General features: G+C 32.0%; 1 protein-coding gene across 1 annotated transcript in view; it reads left to right on the top strand.

Moving 5' to 3' along the window:
• The window catches only part of CadN (neural cadherin), a 122,850-nt gene that overhangs the window by 50,389 nt on the left and 50,049 nt on the right, over nucleotides 1-22,412 (top strand). The window contains 1 exon segment of the mRNA XM_070638485.1: nucleotides 15,961-16,104. Within this exon segment, the coding sequence (XP_070494586.1) occupies nucleotides 15,961-16,104 (144 nt within the window).

Raw genomic sequence — 22,412 nt, 5'->3', positions numbered from 1 at the left:
TTGAAAAATTAAGACAATTTTAACACTAAAACCTAGAAACTATTGGGATAATTGCTCTTATTCACACTAATATTAGTAATTATTTAGTTGAACAGCTGTCAAACTGTGAATATGTAAGACAATAAGCCTTTTCTCATTCATTAAATGATTTTGATGACAATTATAGTGTTATATGGATACTTTCCTATGGTTTTCATAAGAAATTTGGATTAGAATCACAAGAGAATTAGTTTTTTCTATATATTACTCAGTTGGAATGCTTATTTGAGACACAAATTGATGTGAAATATTTGATCTAGTACAAAATCATGAACACAAGTTCTTGAGTACTAAAAATGTTCCTTCAGAAAAGTAAAGTGCCACAGCTAGGAAAACTCATGAAATTTCATCACAGAAACACAAAATCGTATAAAGCAAGGGTGTTGGCAATAAGCAGTATAAAAAATGAGTTTTATAAGAGGGGTGAATTGTGTGTCAATGCTAATATTGTGCAGCTGCTTATAATGTAGAAAGAAATAAAGACTATTCCTTAGTGTTGCATTTTATACGTTTGTATTACAAGCATTAGTCTATGCTCATTTCTAAATATTGCGATACTTATAATCATAAGGAAGAAGCGTTCCTGCTAAGCGATGTTCTCTTACAAGAAGTAAGGAGCTGAATGCATTGCGACTCTGTTTGTATCTAATGCATCATGAGACTTATACCCGAGTGAAATTAAATGCTGAATTGACAATTCTTAGTGAAGATACAAAATGTCTTCAGCTTCTATTGTGAACTTGAAGACTTATACTTACTTACTTCGCAGGCCTTACAGATCAAGTGTGATCCATGGCCTCCCTCAGTCGGCTCCTGAAACTGGCTCTATCTCTATAGATTGACAATTATGCGAACTAGAAGACTTATTGTGCACATTATATTGTCAAAATCAGACAAACATCCTTATTAACAACCACGCCATCTGCCTCACAAAACTCAAAAACTCAACTCAATCTCAACCCCTAGATTTTTCTACAATCAAGTCCTATCCAACATCTTTCAATATTTCCTCCCCTCCACCAAGTAAAATATCCATTAAACCACCGTCTGTTACATTTCAAAAAAAAGACGAATAACAACACAATAATAAGATGAAGAAAAACAGCATCGAATAAACATGTAATGGAAAGCAGTTCCTGTTGCATTGATTTTTATTGTAAGCTTAAACATTTACGATTCTTTCATTTCTGATTCAATTTGATGGTATTCTTCGAACATAAAAATTTTGTTACTTCTTGTTTCTTCAAAAAAAGGAATACATAAAGGCAATATATGTGCGCGTGTATGTGAAATGGTGATAATTTGCTGGTTGCTTTTGTTATCTTTTTTTTTTATTGCTTTTCGTTTATATTTTTTTCGTCGTCTTTATTGTTATGTTGAAGATGTGTTTTAATGAGGGGATTTTTAGTTCCAATTTGACGTGTTCTTTGGGTGATGAATTAGAGTAAATAGTGGGGGTATTAAGGATGGGATGCTGGGTTATTGCGAATTGTAGGGGTCAATTATGATGGATTTCTATTAGCTTATTAGCACAAGTTGGGTATTTGATCAAAAATACGGCAACAGACTGACGTGACTTTAAGATAGTGCTTGATCAGAGCTAAACAACTTAGATGACAAGTGCCTTTGCAGTACACGTCGTGGAAATCGCCGAAATGCTCTTTTTGGCCAGATTAGGTCTGATTTCAGGTCAGATTCGATGAAATCCAGTCTAAAGTCTGAGTTAAGTCAATCTTGAGTATAATTTTTGACCATTTCTACGCCATGTGCCTTCTTGGGCGACAAAACGTTACAAAAATGCGACAAAAGTCTCAAACTTTGTCATGTGAGTTGTCCGTCTTCTGTTACCGGATCTTAACCAAATCCATCATCAAATCATTCATCACACTGCCCTATAACTAGCTTCCTATCCTCATCCAAACCACAAAACTAAACCACAAATAAGAATAATGATAATGAAAGTTGAGATGTTGAGATTAATGTCGAAGTAACAAAAGTAGTGGTGATGGATATGATGGATGAATAGCATTACAAAATAGGCGTAGTATGATATAATACAATAAATAGATTTAATGTACACCAAGTGGACACAAAAATCATAAAAAATTACAACTTTATGTGCGTCAATGAAACATCAACATTTTATCGATCACTCAATTTGTGTTGGCTGCAAAGAATCTTTAAGACAGGCAATTTTCATGAATATTTAAAGGACGACATTTTCGAGAATATTTTTGGAATTCTCTGAAGACTATTCAGGTCACTGAAACACAACAAATTACACTTTTCGAGATCATTTTTCAACACTAAGCTTCTTTTGACAGATTCAAGCTTTGATGTAGGCTTCATGCTTGCATCTTTAAGATTGATTTATTTGCTTAGTTTTTTTTTTTTCTCAAATGAGGGTGAAAAAGTTTTGCTTTTTGTGAGACTTTTTCGAGAAATATTTGAGGGATTGTTGCTTGTAGGATTATTTTGTGAATATTTTAAGGTCAAAGATTGAGGATTTTATTGGTATTGGCTGTGTTTTTGGGGGTTTAGAACATATTATGGAATTTTATGGGTTTAATCAAGTGTAAGCTTATGTTTAGGGATAGAATTGGATACAATACAGCTTAAATGGTCGAAAACACTTCTAAACCAACGATCGAGCGATGATAGTATTAAATTAGGGTCCTATAATCTGCTTTTCTGCTTGTAACTTAGACTAATCCTTACTAAAGTCTTATTTGACTTCAGAAATTGACACAGTTCCGGTTCAATGAAAGCACACATCGTAGAAATGGCAGAAAATCCAACATCAGACAAGCGGGACTGTGACTTAAAGCCAAATTTGATGGAATCCGATCCAAATGCCGGATTTTAGTCTAATTCTATGCAGTATGGCTTCCAAGTCGTCAATTTCTGATCACATAATATTCATAAACCGCCAAAAACCACTCCACTAATCAAAACACATTCTTATCCATCACCAATTCCAATCAACTCATAAAAAATGATCATCATGTCTGCCTGCGTGTATCAAAGCACTAAAATTACCATGGACATAAACTCTTGTTTTTTCAATATCAACAAAAGATCCTTTCGCGCGTATTTTTCAATTCCCATAAAAACCAGCAAAAGCTTCGCGCTCATTTCCATGTATATGTGTCAGCATCACAAATCATAAAGTCACAATAGCAATAACAAAGTCATTTGTCTGAGTCTAGCAATAAACCATCGAAATGAAACTTTTTTTTTTTACAATCTCGGGCTGGGAAGTAAATTTACATGCAAATCGAGAAGCAATTTATGCATGACGACATGCTGACAATGGATGTAAAATGTGTTATTGAAGTAGAAGGAAAATAAGGCATTCAAGGTATGATATAAATGTGACAATAAAGTTCATTGATTGAGATGGTGTAGAGGGAGATGATGATAAAAAAAATGTATAGTAATAAAGATTGTGAATTGTTATGATGAAATGGTGAGCTGTGGATGTTGTGAGAGAATTGCAATGAGCTTTTGAGAGTTTGAAAAATGAGAATGAAAGGGATTTTCGAAAATCGGAAAATTGAGAGATTTGGTAGGGAAATTGGAGCTTTTGAGAGTAGAGCTTGAGTAGAACTAAGGACTTTATGGTGCAATTGAGAAGATATTTAAGCATGGATGATTGTTTTGATGCAAAAATGAAGAATAAATCTAGATTTTTGGAATGATTTACATTATTAGTAAGGATTGATGACTTTGTTGCATTTTCTTGACACAACACAGTCATTTGAGAGACCAAGGCTTTTTCCATGGCACTCTGTAAGTTTTCAGGCATTTAAATGACATGAGGATACCTTTATGAAGGGGTGGTAGGACTCCAGTAGTCAGACTCCAAAGTCTGAATCCAAATATCCTTTAATGCATGAATGTTTGATATGAAGACGCGATTTGAAGCTCTAATAATTTAAAACATGCCCTGAAACATGCTAAATCATGCTAATAAAGTTGCTCTTAGTATTCTAGAGAAATACAAAGGTTTGATCGACAATTGAGAGTTTAAGCACTATTCTATGACTAGATTTAGCTCTTTAGCATAAGCTAGAGAGTGCAGAAGCTCATTTCAATGCTCTCGTAATTTCCAGCAAAGCTTTTTTAGCAGAAAATTCACTATTTTTGAGTAAAACTGCTCACATTCCTCCAAAAAATGAGACAAAACTATGCAAACTTTTGAATTTTAGCAACTCTTCATCAACATTGAGCATTCAACTCTTAAAAGAGACTAAATACCCAAACATAAGAGACTAAAAGAGCTTTATCTCATGCTAAAGAGAGTCACATCCCTTCGTGCATCCCCACCACTCAATACTCATCGTTCTCTCACATCCCGAACCCAAAAAAGTCTCCAAACACAGAACTCATCTCACATTTTAGCCGGTTTTTCTTATCACAACTTTAGAAAAATAAGTTTGCATGAAGAATTGCATTTATTTTGACTGCATAAAATGCGCATGAATACGCATACACATGAAAAAGATCAAAAGGAACAAATTTCGTAACTCAAAACAGAATTGATAAAAAAAAGTAAAACTTTATGTTTAGTTCCAACAATTCCTATGGAAATCTCTTTAACTGTGATTAGCGTAAAAAAGAAATGAAAATGAAATGAAACAAAAGAAATTTTTTTTTGAGAGACTTTTGCCTTCATGACGAAGTGTTGACGATTGCGGGCAATTGTTCAGCATAAATGCTGTATACACATGCATATGCATCGTTTTGGGGGACAAATTTTATGCACAGAGAGAGATTTCCTTATTCCAGCTCAGTTAATTTTATATCTCGCGCACGTGTACAATTGCCTGCACTTGTGATTAACTTTTTTTTTTTTGCTGGATGTGAGAAGATAAAATATAAATTCTAATTGAGTAAATTACATAATTTTATGTTTTTTTATTATTGAATATCAAATGAAGCATGAATTTTTATTGGCAATTGAAATTTAATATTGTATCAATTAAAGGAAATATTTATTCAGTGGTGAAAACTGAAATTATTGTGAATTGCTCTGAATAATGGATGAGTTTATATAATAATAATAGCAGGAGGCATATGGCACGCAATATCAATAAAATTATAATCATAGAAAAGTCATTAATATTTGAGTTTTGATAAAATTGCAATCCATTGCAATGGGTGGGAAGCCTTTATTGTTGTATTTTTATTGAATTTTGTTTTATTTTACAATGAAGTCAACAATTAATAATTTTGTAAATTCGAGTATCTGGAAACATAAATTCGAGTATCTGGAAATATTATTTTAAATTTTTTTAAAAATGATTCTTAAGTTTCTTCAAAAGATTTTAAAAAACTTGAATTTTCAAAATTAAAGAAAAATTCAATTTTTAAGAACATTTTTAAATTTTTAAGAAATTTTTAAAATTTTTAAGAATTTTTTAAAATTTTTTTATTTTCTTTAAAAGTAAAAATTTAAAAATTGAAAAAAAAAATCAATTTAAATAATTAATCTTTTTTTAGTCTAGAAATAAGTTTCAACAATTTTAAACTTTTGAAAAAAATTTAAAAAAAAATTAAATTTCCGAAAAATTAATTTTTAAAATTGTTTAAAATTTAAAAATTCTCGAATTATTCAAAAGTTGAATAAATATTTTTCAAAATTTATTAAAATTTCTAAATTTTTCAAAGGATAAAAATTTTTAATAATTTTTATTATTTTTCAAATTTTATAAAATCAACTTTACTTCAAAATCCTGAATAATTCAGTCCATTTATTCAACACATTACAATAATAAATACTCAAACTTTATAACACCCTTATGTATAAAATTCTCAACAACACTCGACAGTAATAACAGTCTATAGTAGCAACAATTAAAAATTTTCCCCAGTAAACTCAAAAACCAGTTGAAAATTTCAACTTTTTTTCAAAAATTCACTCTACATTAATTCCTACTAATTTTGCAGATTTATATTTTCATACACAAAGTTTTAATTGCTTCATGTTTCCATTCCAAAATGACTGTCACTTGCAAGCTTTTAGAAGTTTTTCGTATTGTTAAATGCAAATATGGACTAAATTTCAACTTTACCTTACATGTTCATTTCGTATTAATACTAAATTTTGTGGAGATTTATAATACCACATGGAAAAAAGGTTTAATGGATTTTTTTGTAAGGAAAGTTTTTAGTGTTAAGATATTTTGATATACATTTGGGTGAGGTTTAAGTGAATTTCAATTGAAGAATTTTCAACAATTTGTGAAGTTATTTATTTGGATTTAAATTTAATTTCATTAAGTTGTAACCTCAAATAGCACAAATTGGAAAATCGACAAAGAATCAGGATTTAGGTCGTTGAAACTCAGGCTTGGTGTCTGATTCGACACCATATCAGAGCCATCTTACTCTTAAGATCCTTTCTTAGGACAAGTTGATTCCGAAAATGGTCTGTTCTAGGCCTTACCATCCCTAATCTGACTGTCGGGCTGCCTCACTTCAGAATTTATCATTTAACGTGCTTATCGCGGCACATGACTCGATAATCAGCGGTGTATTAATCGGAATCAGACTTTGGCTGTCTCATTTTCCCAGAATCTCTTCGACAGGAACGTATTTAGAGGGTGATGCAGGGTTTGAGCTCAGTTAACCGACTTGTGCTATTTTAGAACTCAATTCTACTTAATCAATCTTCTTAATTTTCAACAAATTTCCAAAAAAACCCTCTAAATAGTCTCCTATCCACAACCTATGCATCCCTTGCAATTTCATTCAATTCCAATCAACATCAATACATTTATTTGTTAAATAATATTCTCCAGTATTTACTAAATTTCAACATGCCCTGAATTTTCTCTCATTTCACTGGCATTATGTTGACCTGTATTACCATCAAGTTGGAAATCAAATATTTAAACACCACAATGCCTGCCAAATATGCATGTAAACTTAAATATTTATTTCAAGCTCATTTTGAGATATCAAAAAAAATTTTGTGCAAGTGCATCACATCGGCATAAAATCCTGTGAACTATAAAAGAGATTATTGGCAAAAAATTTTGAGACGTGCGTGTGCACAAATTGTGTATCGGTGTAGGTAAGCCACAAAAAGTATCGAATATTGGAGTACAGCAAGTGATATGATAAAAATGGATAAAACTTGGCAGTGGAAGTGCACGAATGCAATCGAATTATAAATGACACATGTGTTAAGATAGTAATGGTCGATCCATTAAAAGTTTTCTGGATACTAACAAACAGCTCGTATCTAGGTAAAAAATATTGTATTTATTTGTTCTTTTGCTTTTGTTAGAAATAAAAGGAAGTAAAATAAATGTGACATTTCCATTATTTTATTTACTTGCTCTTTTTTATACCACATATATCATTGCTAATGTATTTAGTTTGGGGGTTGTTGTGGATCGAATTAAGAATTTTAAAATCTTCAAATTTTTAAATTTTTTCAAAATTTTAAATTTTTGAGTTTTTTTAAATTTTTAAATTTCTTAAAATTTTTGAATTTGTTCAAATTTTTGAATTTCTTCGAATTTTTGAATTTCTTCAAATTTTTGAATTTCTTCAAATTTTTGAATTTCTTGAAACTTTTGAATTTCTTCAAATTTCTTCAAATCTTTGAATTTCTTTAAATATTTGAACTTCTTCAAATTTTTGAATTTCTTCAAATTTTTGAATTTCTTCAAATTTTTGAATTCCTTCAAATTTTTAAAGTTTTTCAAATTTTCAAAAATTTTGATTTCTTAAATTGAGTTTTAACTTTTAAATTTGATGCTAAATTACGAAATTTTATTTGAATTTCTAACTTTTCTTTCGGCATTTCAACAACCCCTAATCTAGTTCTTCTTCAAATCTCATTGAAATATTGTGCAGTAATGTCTCGTGTATCTTCACTTCAATGCAGTTGCAGTCAGTATCTCTTTTTATTTCTACCTCATATCTTTCCCATAATTTTTTGTAAAAACTAAAAGAAAATTGGAAAAATGTTCAATATAATCAAAATAAATTGAGAGAAATTTCTCTTCACACTAAGAACAGAACAGCTTTTGTTGCAGCATTAAAGAAATTGATAAAAATGGAATAAAGTAAAAAGTTTACACAGTTGATTTTCAACTTTACAATGTGGATTTATGAATTTTAAAATATGGACAAAGTTCGTTGTAATTTTTTATTTTTTTTTTCGCTTGAAATCCAGATTGTTTAGCAGAATTTATGTAAATAAATTGTTAAGAATACTTTTTGGTAGCTTGATATAAAGTTATTGCAGTGATATTTAGTTTATCTTTATTCGGTAGATTGAATTGCAATGACATTAGTTTTCTGAAAATTCTGCAAGTTTTTCCATTTCAATTTAAAATTGCGGACAAAGTTTTGTGGACTGAAAATCATTTTTTGGGGAGATTTCAAGCTATTGAGATGTTTATTTAGGGAATTGAGTTGTATTGTGAGTTAATATTGACTTTTGTTGCTGTATTTTGCAATTTAGATGACGTTCTTGAAGCTTTGTGCTCTTTAATTGAAGGAATGAGTATCTGATGAGCAATTGAATGCTATGGTTGACTTCCAGACTCTTATTTTGATGACAGGACAGATTAAAAGTGATCCATGACCTTCTTTTGGTTGCCTGAAGCTAAACTAATGAAGTCAGGGACGTATTAAGTGGGATGGGGGTCATAACTCCACTTTATGGGTCAAATTCTTCAATTTTTTATGGTTTTTCGAGTAGAAATTCCAAAAACTCCCCCTAAATTTCCAGCAACGACTTTGTAAGCCACCCTAACATCTTGTATCACGCACCAGTGTCTTATACCACTCAGTATGAGTCCAATTCAAGTAAAATCTTAAAAAATGCCCCAATCACTCTTCCAAGAACACCAGAATCGCAATATTCCAGTTAAAATATTTCCCACGACATTTTTCCAAATGTAATAAACTCAAATAAACTTATATTATCGACAATGACAAGACACAACTGTCATCCATCCTCGCACTCAAAAGTATCAATAACTCATACACAAAAAATATTTTATGTTCTGTTGTTGCTGCTCATTCCACCACAAAAGCCATATATATATATATTAGGGAATATATGTGGAATTGAATCACTCACTTAGCCATTTTCCTTATTGTTATTTGATATAATAAAAAGAAGATGTGAGTAAGACGTATGTTGAAGGCGTAAAGATGAGAAAAGGAACTGATATAGAATATGAAGCAACAACAACAAAAAAAAAACATTTTCATTTTCAATTTTTCGTGTCGATAAATTCAATAAAAAAAAGAAAGTTTAAGAGAGAAAGAAAGTTCCACTGCTGATGTTGCTGGTAGTGCCAGAGTGTTTATTTATTGAACATAATCATATTTCTCATGTTTGGGTTAATAATGACTTAACATCACTTTCAGAAGATTTCTTCTCTATTCTTCTTTCCTTATTTATTTATTTTCTATTGTTGTGAGTGGTGAGTAAGGGATTAGATTTGGGGATTGGGAATGTAAGCGCAGTTTTTGGTAATTTAGGGCTTATTTGCTAGTTGGATGCTTGTTGAGGCTCTTATAAGGCGTCAATCAATTCTAAAGGTGCGTCGCATGAGGTTCGTCATCCATGCGCCTAACTTGTTAAGTATAGCAACTCATATTGCATAGTATAGTGCTAAAATGAGGAATATTATCAAGGTATATCATGTTGGGATCAAGATTGTGATATTCTGGCAATGTCTCTTCATTAGTCTTGATCTTCTGAATTAAATCAATCTTTGTACGAAGTTTAACATCTTAAGAGCTGTTTTTAGACATTCCCTACGCTCGGCAATGGGCCCTAGTGCACCTCAGAGCCAAAGAAGCAAGCAAGTAAGTCTGTACGAAGTCGAGACAATCGAGATTCATAGAGACAATCACTTCCTCTCCAATAGTAAATATTGGACCAAATGCTTCTGGATATTTAACAATTTTACAGCATTTTATGATAAAATTTATTTGTATTGTATCACATCAGGAAGTAGCTTGAAATTTGATGAGGATGGGGGAGTGGATTGTGCACTCAAGGTCCAAAATCATCAACAATGTTCCAACAATTTCCCCAAAACAATTCTAACAATTTTGTTCCACAAATTGTTGCTAACCCATTTCTCAAAGATAAATTATGAAACGAAGAAGCAATTCTCTATTGTTGCAAGAAGAAACAAACTTTCTTGTCTGTGAAATATTTAACAATAACTAAGAAAGAAAAAAATAATAATTTATAATGAAATATGTTTGCCTTTTTGTTTACACAAACAGCAAGAAGAGTTCAAAAAAGTTAGCCTCAATTTTCTAGGAACAAAATTTTTATTTTTTTATTAAATTTTATCTACATTTTCAAGTCAATAAAATCAAGTGAAGGCTTCCGTTTGACATAAAAGACAAAGTTAAACAATTTTCCACGAAGTTTTTTTTGGATTTTTTTGAAAATTTATTTTCAATGTTATCGTTGAATGTTTTGGCTGGATTATTATGTAATTCAATTTCACGGCCAGATCCTTAATTACGGTCGTTGTTGTATGTTGTAAAATTGTTAAAGTTTCAAATTTAATTTTGACTTCTTCGGGGTTTTATTGGATGTGTTTTGAAAGTGTAAAAAATGGATGAAAGTTTCAATTTTGATGAGTTTGAGCTCAATAGGAAGGGCTGGTTGGCAACATACTCATTTGTGAGCTATTTTACTTTGTTACCTTATTGTAAAAGTTAGGAACTAAGCTTTTTCTGGAGCTGGAAGTCGCCTTGAACTTTGAATCGAGTCGAGTCGACTTTTCCATACAAAATCCGACTAGAATTCAAGTTCTTGTCTTTAACTGACTCGACCAACTGCAAAATCAAATCACTATTCCCCTCAATCTTCATAATAAGCATCCAGGACTCTTGTACAGGCAAAAACCGTACCAATTCTTGATAATTATAGAATTTTTCCTACAAAACTATACAAATTATCAAGAATTTGTACGATTTTTGCCTGTTTTGCAACTCTGCTCGAAATTCTTCTTATTTCCGTTCCTAAATTGAGGAATTGAATTATAGATTCAAGTGGCAACAGAAAAAAATTACATTTCATTCATGAAACTGAGTTTAACCTTGAAGAAAGGCAAAATTGAGTTTGGCAAGCAATAAATCATACCTTGTTAAATATGGGAAGGTACACATGATATTTAAGAATTTCTTGGAAGTATGGCAAAATCATATGTATTATTTAATGAAATTTCTGAGAAGGTGAATATGTATTCTAAACCTTAAATTTCCATAACAACTCAACAGACCTTCTAAATGCTCTGGATGTGAAGCCTCGATAAATCTCAAGTTTTCTATCATAAAAAATGTTTTAAAGCTTAATATGCTGTTCAACAACTAACAAATTATCAATAAATCGATATCATGCATTAAAGCATATGATAGAACCATCAACATATCATCTATCACAATTTTCCTCATAACACGCTACTCAACTTATATCCTCATATTAATAAACCACCTTAACGATACATCATCTCATATTTTATTATCGCACATCTTCATCACTCAGTGCATTCCACTTACTATATTCTCTACAAGTTCCTATGTGTGTGTTTTTTTGTAAATTGTGGATGAAGGGAAATAATAGCAACAATAATGATGAATAAGAAATATTCTTCAATAAAGCAGTTTTGTCATGTCGATTGATGTGTGGATGATGTATTTTAGGACATAATGGAGAGCATCTGAACTCGTGCATAAGTGGTAAGGATTGAAGTTGGTTGGGAAAGGAATTATGTAATTGTTGATGATGTGCTAAGGGATTGAATGCAGTTTAGGGCTTGCTGATCGTCTGTTTGACTCTTGATAACAATGACCTAACCTAGATGATACCTAAAGGGTCTTCTATGCTTAGCTACGACGTTGGAATGGCCTAAAATCTGACCAAAAGTAGACTTGACATGAGTGTCACGATGGTCTTTTGCTGGATTTTCAGTTATTTCTGCACCATGAACCTTGGGGAACAAAATTATCTATTCCAGCAATGACTTCCTCCATCTACAGTCCAATGTCCTTCAAAACAATTCAAAATTAATTAACATAATAATTTACTTTCCTAAAATTTCCATCAAAATCAATCCACAGCCCACAAAAGTCAATCCAAAAATACTTTCCAAGCCTCATCACATCCATTCATGCTTCCTCAACTCCAAATATCAGCCATAATTTATCATAAAATTACACATCCCCAGACATCATTTGTACTCATCTCAATTAGATGATTATTTGACTAAATGCCCAAAAAATTAACGTAAAAACGAATGACTGATGCTAATGGATGATATTCCTGTCGTAAATGGCTTTTTGTGGCTGTTTACCATTGTTATCTATCACTCATTTCTAATGTATAATAAATAGAAATGTTCCCACACTGTCACAATATCAGTTGGTGATGTCTTATTTCGTGGTTGTTCACCTCATGAATTACTTTATCAGTTACGCTGAAGAATTTCTTTATTTACTTTTTGTGAATCTTACTTCTTCTTATCAACGATTCTGTAAAGTTATTTTTATGTGAGTGATGATGTTGTGAGAATCTCGTTTGTTGCTGTTTCAATGGCTTCATTTTCTCATTCTCATTCGCAATTCTACACGAAAAAAATAAAAAAAAACTGTTGAAAATTCATCAACCGTAAAGGGACGAGTTAGACATGATAAAGATAGAGAATGTTTAATGCTGAAAAAGTTTTCATTTTGAACGAAAAAAATTGGAGCGCGTTTTGAGATGAAAGCTTTCAGATTTTACTTCTGTTCTGTTGGAGTTGAATGGAAAAAAATTATAAGATTTCTTAATGGATGGAAGTAAATTTAATTAAAGGAGAGGAAATATTCAGTCAGCACGAAAGGACATTCTATTTAAAGCTCATTGAGAAAAGACTTTTCTTTTGGCTTGTGACACAGATGGACGTTGAATTAACAGAATGTAGAGGTCAACTGATGTTGGCAGCTGGCCTGATGCATGAAGCAATCTTAAGAACAGTTCTTTAGCATCAGAAGCTAGGATTTAATTTGATTTACTGTAAAGCATGCTCTAAGGACGATTAATGCCAACCTGAGCTCGAAGTCGACTCAGATTTTGAATGATAAAGTCGACTCGACTCCATAAAGAGCTCTGAAGTCAACTAATGTCGATTTTATGATTTATATCCCTAATTGCATGACCATTCTACCCTCAAATCACAAAATTACTAAGAATTTGGTCAATTTACCATACTTTAATTCAAATTCTCAATCCCAGACACAACCATAACAATAACTTTCCATAAAATCTCATCAAATCATGAAAAACCCACTCAAGAATAATTGTACAAATCAGTAAAAAGCAATATTTACATTAGAATTGAACAAATTCTACGCTGACCTTTAAGCTATGTCAAGAAAACGAAGCATTTAGTATCAAATGACAATCTCTTCCATTGAATTGCAGCAACTGATTTAATTCACAGTTGTCAAGTAAAATGCAGAATTTCCCAGAAGGGCTTTTTTTGTTAGACATGGCCTTTATTTAGTCAGATTAAGTAAACAATCTTGTCTTATTCTTAAACCTTTTTTTGACAATTATTAAAAAGAAATGGATACAATTGAATGTTTGGGGGTTGTCTGAGCTGTCTATAAATAGGTGCTATTGTTGGATATGCTTAGACATTCTTGGTTATGGCTTGATATGCTTAGTTCTTGGTGGTGTCTTGGTAAATTGAAATGGTACCATAATACAGGAAGTTTCGCTTCCAAATGCACCTTAGTGACAGCAATCCCAGCTTTAGGCACTCCATATCCATTTTTAGACCGTCATGACTCTGTCTTGGAGCCCGATTTCGCCTAATTTGACTCCTATCGAGACTGTATTTTACCAACAAAAAGTCATTAACCTCTTCCATCCAATCAAATCATCATCATTCTCACAACAAAACCTCCCCAACATTCAATTCCTCATCACCTGCTCATGAACATCACGTCACAAAAATCAATCGACGAAAAACTTTGTATGTCATAATAATCAACTTGAAACAATTTCCACAAGCTCTCATGAAACTAATTTCATACAGAAAAAGAAAAGTTTTTAATTGAACAAGTCTTAAAACTTTCAACTATAGTGACTGCATTTGACACCTTCATCTATAAAGTTAAAAGTACACTTTTAATAGTTCTATTCGTAAGTTGATTATTTTTAATGAAATTGAAATTTGTTGTGTTGATCAATGAAATGAGAGGGAAATTTGTTGGGAAATTGATGTCCTTAAAGGAACTTGATTGAGTCATTGACTTTATAGTGATTAATATGACACGATTTATAGTTGATTTTGGGTTATTGACTTAATATTATGGATGATGACTTGCTAAATCAACACATATTGTAGGAAACAGTGACTTGGATCGGAAATATCAAGAATTAGAAGCGATTCTGATGCTGTAGTGCGTCTGAAGTCACATACTTGCTTATTTTCTTACTTTGCTGGTCTCACAGGTCAATTTCGATCCATAACCATCCTTAGACGTCTCTTTAAGCTGACAATATCGCTGGCTTCCGCCTGTCAGTTACCAATACCAAATTCTATGCTGTATCCATCAACAGCAGCTCTCCATAAAGTCACACACTAAATGAACATTCCCAAAAATCCTCCAAAAAGCTCAAAAAACTTCTCAGCAATTTCCCAATAAATTTCATTCAACTTTAAACTCAATAAATGTTGAAATTCACAAAAACATGAACCCAAAAAATTCATCACAAGCCCCTCAAAGCACTTCACATAATTTTCCATCCATCTTACATGACTCAATTCCATTCTGTTTCATTCTTAAAAAATTGCAATTTAATTTGTTATAATTTCATTTCATTTTAAAATAATTCTTCTCGTCTTCTCATCACTCCTGCTGACTTGTCTTTCACATGAAATATAAAAAAATGTTTATTTATTCTCTGTTGCTCTTCAAGATCCTTCTAGCGATTTCCTTTTCATGTCTTGTACTTCTTGTATGTTGTATTCCACAAGAACTGACGGCATCATGCAGCTCATACAAAAGGGAAAAAAATTTTGTAACGAATCGACAAAAAGTTTTTTTAAGGGAAAACTGGAATGGAAGTACGAGATGATGAAGATACAACAGAAAATAAGGGAATTAAATTTAATTGTGAAGTGAAAAGAATTTTAAATGAGAAGCGAGCACAAAAGCTTTGCGTCTGTAAAATTTAGTTAAAATTGTATCAAAATACTGATTAAGATGAATGGAAAATAAATGTTTTGGAGTTTGTGAGAATTTTGGAGAAATTTCTATGTTGGTAATTAAGGTAGAGCTTTTAGGGAGACATTATAGATGAGTTTAATGTGTTCTGAGTAGCGCAAGTCGAGTATTGGCTCAAAATCCGGGACTATGTAAGAATTATGCAAGTTTGATGTCGGATTTAAAGGAAATCTGGCTTCATATCAAAGCTACGGCAGTCTGGTGACGGATTTGAACCGAAAAAGAGTTGCATCAAGTTTGAGCTGTTCCAGTATTGGGTATCAAGTCAGAGGTAATCCATCATGATGTATTAATTCAGAGTCATGTCAACTTGAGGCTGGATTCAAACCAAATCAGGCATCAAGTCATAGCCACGCCACTCTAGGGTCAAATTTCTAACTAATTAACCAATTTTTGCTATTCAGGATATTTACGGATGATTAATTAAGCTACGAAGAAAATGGACCTCAAATGTAAATTCCTATCTTGACTGAATTCTCTTCGAATAATTTTATTTCAGCCTAGAACACCGCAACACAACCTCCGAAACCTCCATGAGACACAAAAGCTGCACAGTTGAACTTCCTATTTAAATATTTAATTAATTTTTCATACAATTAATAATAATTTAATAATTTTTCAATTTCCTTCTTCATTTTACAGTCACAAAATTCATTCGTATTGGAATTGCCGATAAGAACGACAATCCACCGTATTTCGACAAAGCATTGTATGAGGCAGAGGTTGATGAAAATGAGGATATTCAACATACAGTCTTGACTGTTACAGCCAAGGATCACGATGAATGTGAGTACAATGGAATAATTTTATAATTTAATTATTAAGTGGCAGGATGTGTGGCAAATTTGGGATGGATGTAGTTTTTGGAACTAAAATTGAATTAAGTTGCAAATTTTGAAACAATTTTGTATGGATTTATAAAAAAATTATTTGATTTTTGAGGTTAACATCTTTAAAAATTCTAAAATCTTCAAATAATCAGTTCCTATGAACCTCAAACGTCGCAGTTCCATAATTTTAATTAAAATAATCTCAAAAAACATCAAAAAAGAGTTCATTTGTTACAGAAAGTATAGCTGATCCCTTTTTATTTTCCTTAAAAGAATCTGACATCATATTCCGATGTTTGATGTATCTGTAAAGTCATTACCCGTGGCAGTATATCACATAAGCTTCCGTTTTTGAGCTAACAAGTCTTTTGTATGACAAAAAAAAGTCTTTTTTGTAAAGTCATCAAAAGTTTTCTAATTAAAATTTTCTCCTTTTGAATCAGCAAAATTTTTCGGAGACTTCATTACAATTTAATTCTATAAGCCAATCAATGCTTTTTTGGAAGTATTCTGCATTTTGTGTATTTTTTGAGAGATTTTTCAAATTTTGTTACGGGAAATGAAGATTTTGTGTGGATGAACCTGATTTTGATGCATTTTTTTAGCAATAATTGCAAAATTAGACACTAATAATCTCTATTGACTGCTAAGAGTTCTTCAAAATAATCAATAAATATGTCACATAAATGCCATACCAAAATACTTGACACCTGAATCATTAATTTCAATCAATTCAGCATATATGCACGTTTATTCAACCAAACTGTCGCTATGAATATGAAAATACTTTCAATTTGCAATATTTATCAATTGAACTTCATCAATGCATAGTCTAGTGTATAGTCAAGTGTATAATTCAAGCATAATAAGTTTTGAATAAATTTAGACTTTCTTTTGACATTATTTGAGTTCATTCTATCAATATTCCCCAAAAAATGATTAAAAACTCCAATTTCCAAAATTCTACAACTTCTTTTCATTGTTCCTGATTAAAATACTCAACAAAAATCACAAACAGACAAAATTTCCTACTGCACATCTCGAGAAAATTTCACAATTAGTTGCAATTTAATTAAACGCAACAAAAACGAGGGAAAAATTAATTCAAAAATACAAAATTTCATGATAATTTATATTTATGCAAATTGGAGCAGTGAATAAAATTCAAATGTTATGAAATTTTAGTGCTGTATGTGACGATATAAGGAAAAAAATAGTTATTTATTGGGGAGACTTGTGTGAAGATTGCTTGATGTTGTTCTGGGGTAGAGGGAGAAGTCACATGATTTGTTGGGGTTTGTGCTACTAAATGTACTAAAATTTGAATTTTTTGGATTAAAAAAACTCACGGGAAGACACACAGCGTCGTAAAAATGGCAGTAAATCCAATTTCAGTCCAGCATGACCTTAGTCATAAGCCAGATTCAATAAAGTTCAAACCAGAGACTGCAGACCAAAGTCAAGTCGCTCTAGACCAAGATTTCAGCCATATCAACCCCATCTGCTTCCCTGATAAGCTTCCACATCTCAAACAAGTCACCAACATCATGAATGTCAAGCCAACTCTCAACCAATCCATCAAGCTAGTCATCTAGTTCTATAATGTTTTCATTTTATCAACATTGCACTCAATCAGAAGCGAATGTCCTCACAAATAAAAACTAATTATGTGAACTCACATACGCAATAAAATAATAAAAAAGGAGATCTTCTGCCCCTAAGCAAAAATTTCAATGAGTTTTACCATAAACAGAGTGTAGAGTGGATAGACAGACATGAAACATAGTAGATGAGATAATAATCAATTATGATGTTGCAAATGAGTTATTTCATGAAATAATAAATACTATTTTTTGTGTTCTGTTCATATATCCCTTCCGCTATCTACCCTATGGCATGTGCGGTTTTTCATAGCTGGAAAAGCGATGAATTTGAATTCCATTCCGGATGCTTCTACCGATAATCAAAATTTATACGCGACACAATGTTTCCGCTATCATGAAAGAGTTATTCAACAATTTATCAAGCATGAGTAAAAGTTTCACCGTTTTTTTTACGCGACAAATGTTGGAAAAATAAATTTATTAGACATTTTTAATGTGAAATTTTACTCTTTTTTTATCTCATGAAAATACATTTACATACATATGTATGAGATGGATGTACATAAATGATTATAATATCGCAGTCAATTTGACACAATAAATTCAAATGATAATTTCTCATGATCATCATTATTACCTTCATGATTTATTATTGCGTTTGAGGGTCTATTTGAAATTTTTGAGAGAGGTTGTTTGTGGGACTGAAAGTATAAAATAAAGGGTTGAGTCATCTAGTCGAAAATGAGTAAAACTGGCCAAAACTGGACAAATCTGATCGAAAATGAACAAAACTTGCCAAAAATGAACAAATTTGATCAAAGGCTTACAAAACTGTCCGAAAATGAACTAAGTTGAAGAAAACTGGTCGAAAATAAACTAAACTGACCGAAAATTGAGCAAAATTGACCAAAAATGAGCAAAATTGACCGAAAATGAACAAAATTGACCAAAACTAAACGGAAATGAACAAAACAGACCAAAAATGTTCAAAAAACTGCCCAAAAAAAGAGCAAAACTGGCCTATAATAAGCAAAACTGATCGAGAATGAGCAAAACTGGCCGAAAACGATCAAAACCAATCGAAGCTTAGATAAATTGACTAATGAGCTCAGATTATTTTTACATAATGCCAATAATTTAAAATTTAATCAACCAAACCATAAACATGACAGCAATAATTCCCTTCCCCAAAATTCATCTAAAATGCACAACAATGAATTAATAAATGCACTCAGAATAATAAACCCCTTAATCTCTTTAAAAAATCATTATAATTTCCATATCAAACTCCATAATTTATCCGCCATAAAACCACATTTTTATCTCCCCATTTCCACAAAAAAAAAAAACTGCATAGAATTGCACAAGCAGCTTATCAAATTACATCACGAATTTTCCATTAATATTTTTTATTTTTGTTTTGTCTCTGTGTATCCTACACAGCATGCTAGCTCTCACACACCCATCGCACATACATAAAAAAGCTCTCAGTCAAAATGAGAAAATAAATAAATAAAAAAAAATTCATAAAAATTCAAACAGCATCAAACAAAAATGTCATATTTTACAGAAACCAATGTTCATATATCCATGAAATTATGAAATGTTTGCGAGTTTATGTGATGCATTGGGTTTTGGTAATAAATGTGGTTGTATCGGGGGGTATGGTTGAATTGATTGAGACAACTTAGTACGGAGTCTGAGCTAAAATTGGAGAAATCTTGAACAAATAAGTTAAAAACCTTAAAGCGGTAGCAGGAGTGATCCAGATCAGTAGCTATATTTCAATGCTTGCAGCATGATTTCCGAATAGCACATGTCGGTTAATTGATCCAAAATCGGACTCAGTGCCGGTATGAGTATGTCTTGATAGTCAATCGATCCAAAAACTGGTTCCAGGCGTAACCCCAGCATGATACCGAATCGAAACCGAATCTAACACCAAGTCAGAGTCATATCGACCTGAGACCGGCATTTGGATCGACTAACCGACTAATGCTACTCGGATTCACTCCAACATCCTTCAATGTTTGCATTTCAATTGAAATAAATGCAGTAAAATGCAACAAAAGAAAAAATGATCTATAAATAGAAATCCAACACAGAATATATCCATTTAAAAGTTGAAAGCATTTGAAGCACACAAAAAAAAAAGATGCAGCATAAAAAAAAACCTTGACGATGATAACACTAAGTATGATGTAAACATTTCACACAAGCTTTTATGTTGCAATTTAGTTCTTTACTTAAAAAAAAGTGTTGAAGAATATTTGCATCGCGGGTAAAAAAAGAGATGATTTTTCTGTTTGATATTCTTCAAGAGCTTTGAAACTCTTTTATGCGTTTGCGAATGATGGAATGATTTTTAAAATGCATTCGTGAATTTGAATTGATGTTGAATGCGTTGAATGCATTATGCATTTATGATGAGTGGAAATTATGTTATGAATACCCGAGGGATGCAAATGAAGGTGGCTTCGATGGGGAGCTTGTAATGCTCTGTCAAGGAGATATTGAGGCACCGCTAGAGCTCTTTTGTTAGCATTAAATTGAAAAAAGCTTCTATTTGGCTGTCATATGGTCATTTATGTCACTCGGTCGAATGTTGCGTAGTTGTTAAGCAATTCAACATTGTCAATTGTCAAAGTAAGTGCTGCTAACGATTGTCGACCCGAAATACACACGGCGAAATCCGCAATTGAGCTCCTAGTAAGCTTTACTCTATCGCCAAACCAGATTCGATGAGACCTGGCCTCAAACCAGAGTCAAATCTGACTGAAGTCGAATTTTCGTCAATTTCTATGCCGTATGCTTTCCGGGCTACTTTAACCAAATCTGCAACTTTATTCACAGTACCATAAATTTCAACAAATCCAATAAACTCCCTTCATCCACAATCTCATCCCACATTTTAATCTCCAAACTCCAAATATTTATTCATTCAAATTGACAAAGAAAATTTATTAAAAATTAATAATTCATAACGTAAACAAAAGCAAAATGACTTGAAAATATTGAAAAAAGTAACTCAAAAATCTGCCAAAATCACAACAACAACAAGCAATAGAAATTGAAGGACATAACAACGTAAAATATGCGTTATCAGACGAATGACAATCTAAAGTGAGAGCATAAAAAAAAAATTGGCTCCACAACAATGAGGCAAATTTGTTTTGCTTGCCGCGGCTTTTTTGACATAAAATATTGCCATCGTCAACCAATTCTTACTTTCTATAACCATCGCATAATAAAGCATATCTGTTTGTATTTGTGCTGGTGTTTTTCTTCTTCATTGTTCTTAAATTTTTACGCGTATAGCGTGCTTGTGTGATGTTGTTCAAGTGAATTGTGCTTTGTTGTAAGCAGTTTTATATGAAGAATGAAAGGGGAAATGAAGGAAGACAGGTTGTGATGGGATTTGAGCGCATTTTTGGGGTTGGTTTGAAGTTTCTTGACTTTGTGTAAGGTTTGACAATTGAGAATGAATTGAGGAGAACTCTAAGAACAACTAATGCCTTCATAATCCAATTGTGGACAGCAAATATCACTTAAAAAGCTGAACATGTGATTTTAAGACAGTTAGGCGTCGATTTGGTGTCGGTTTAAGTCCAATCCGGCATTACATTGACATAGATCCCAAATTTTTCCATTTGTGTAATTTAATTTTGGCCAGAATCAAGTCAGCCTGGGACATGGAGCTGCCAAAGCTGCCTTCCAAGCTAGCTTAACTCATATTCTTATCCAAATGCATGACACAGTCATAATATTACCTAAAATTTCAAAGAATACACAGCATTAAACATCAACTCATCCATTAAACTGTAAAATGTACACAATTTTCAAATCAACTTCAAGTCTACACATGCCTGAATCATTCTCATTTTTAAAAATCCCACAATTTTATCAAAAAAAGCCTCCAACAAAACGAAAGTCTCAAAGCCCAACAGTTCCATATCAATTATAACCCAATAAACCCAAACCGAATATACCAAAGCACTTCTTCTTCATCCATCAAAGCGTAAAAAAAGAAGAAGAAGCAATAACAAGAACATGTAAAGAAAAAAAAAACAACAAGCAGATGTATTGCTGAGTGCTTCTTTTTATATCATAAATTATTCCAGTGATAACATGAGATGAAGCAACGAGTTGGGTTTGAGTTTCACATAAAAAAGTACGTGTCTCGTACACGCAAATTCATTTCTCAATATAAGAATTTTTTCTTTGTTCCTTTTTTCTGAGATATGAATGTTCCTCCTCATGCTGTCATTATTTTTTGTTTTTCCTTTATTTTTTCCAGCAACGCGAGTAAACAACAAAAGTTACGCTAATAAAAATTGTGAACAATGAGGCTTGAAATCAGTTTTTTTCTGCTGCCTTTATACTTTTTAGCTTGTGTTGTCGTTCCTTAAATTTTTCTCCACATTGTTTGTGTCTCGTATATTGTCTATGGTTTCTCATGCTCGAGATGTAATTTATTGATAATGATGTTGGAGGGGAAAGATTGGGCGTTTTTTTGTTGAGATTTACTGGAATTTAGGAACTGAAATAGAAGTTGGAATGGAATTGAGGAACTGAAGTTGAAAGGAATGGAATTTAGGAACTGAAATAGAAGGGAAATGGATTTTAGGAACTGAAATATAAAGAAAATGAATTTTAAGAA

Source organism: Chironomus tepperi, unplaced genomic scaffold, assembly GCF_022539635.2.
Source record: "Chironomus tepperi strain 1889 unplaced genomic scaffold, CSIRO-AGI_Ctep_v1 contig_174, whole genome shotgun sequence".
Classification (NCBI taxonomy): Eukaryota; Metazoa; Arthropoda; class Insecta; order Diptera; family Chironomidae; genus Chironomus; species Chironomus tepperi.
Note: the sequence above shows the minus strand (reverse complement) of the source record. Positions and strands in the feature narration are given on the sequence as shown.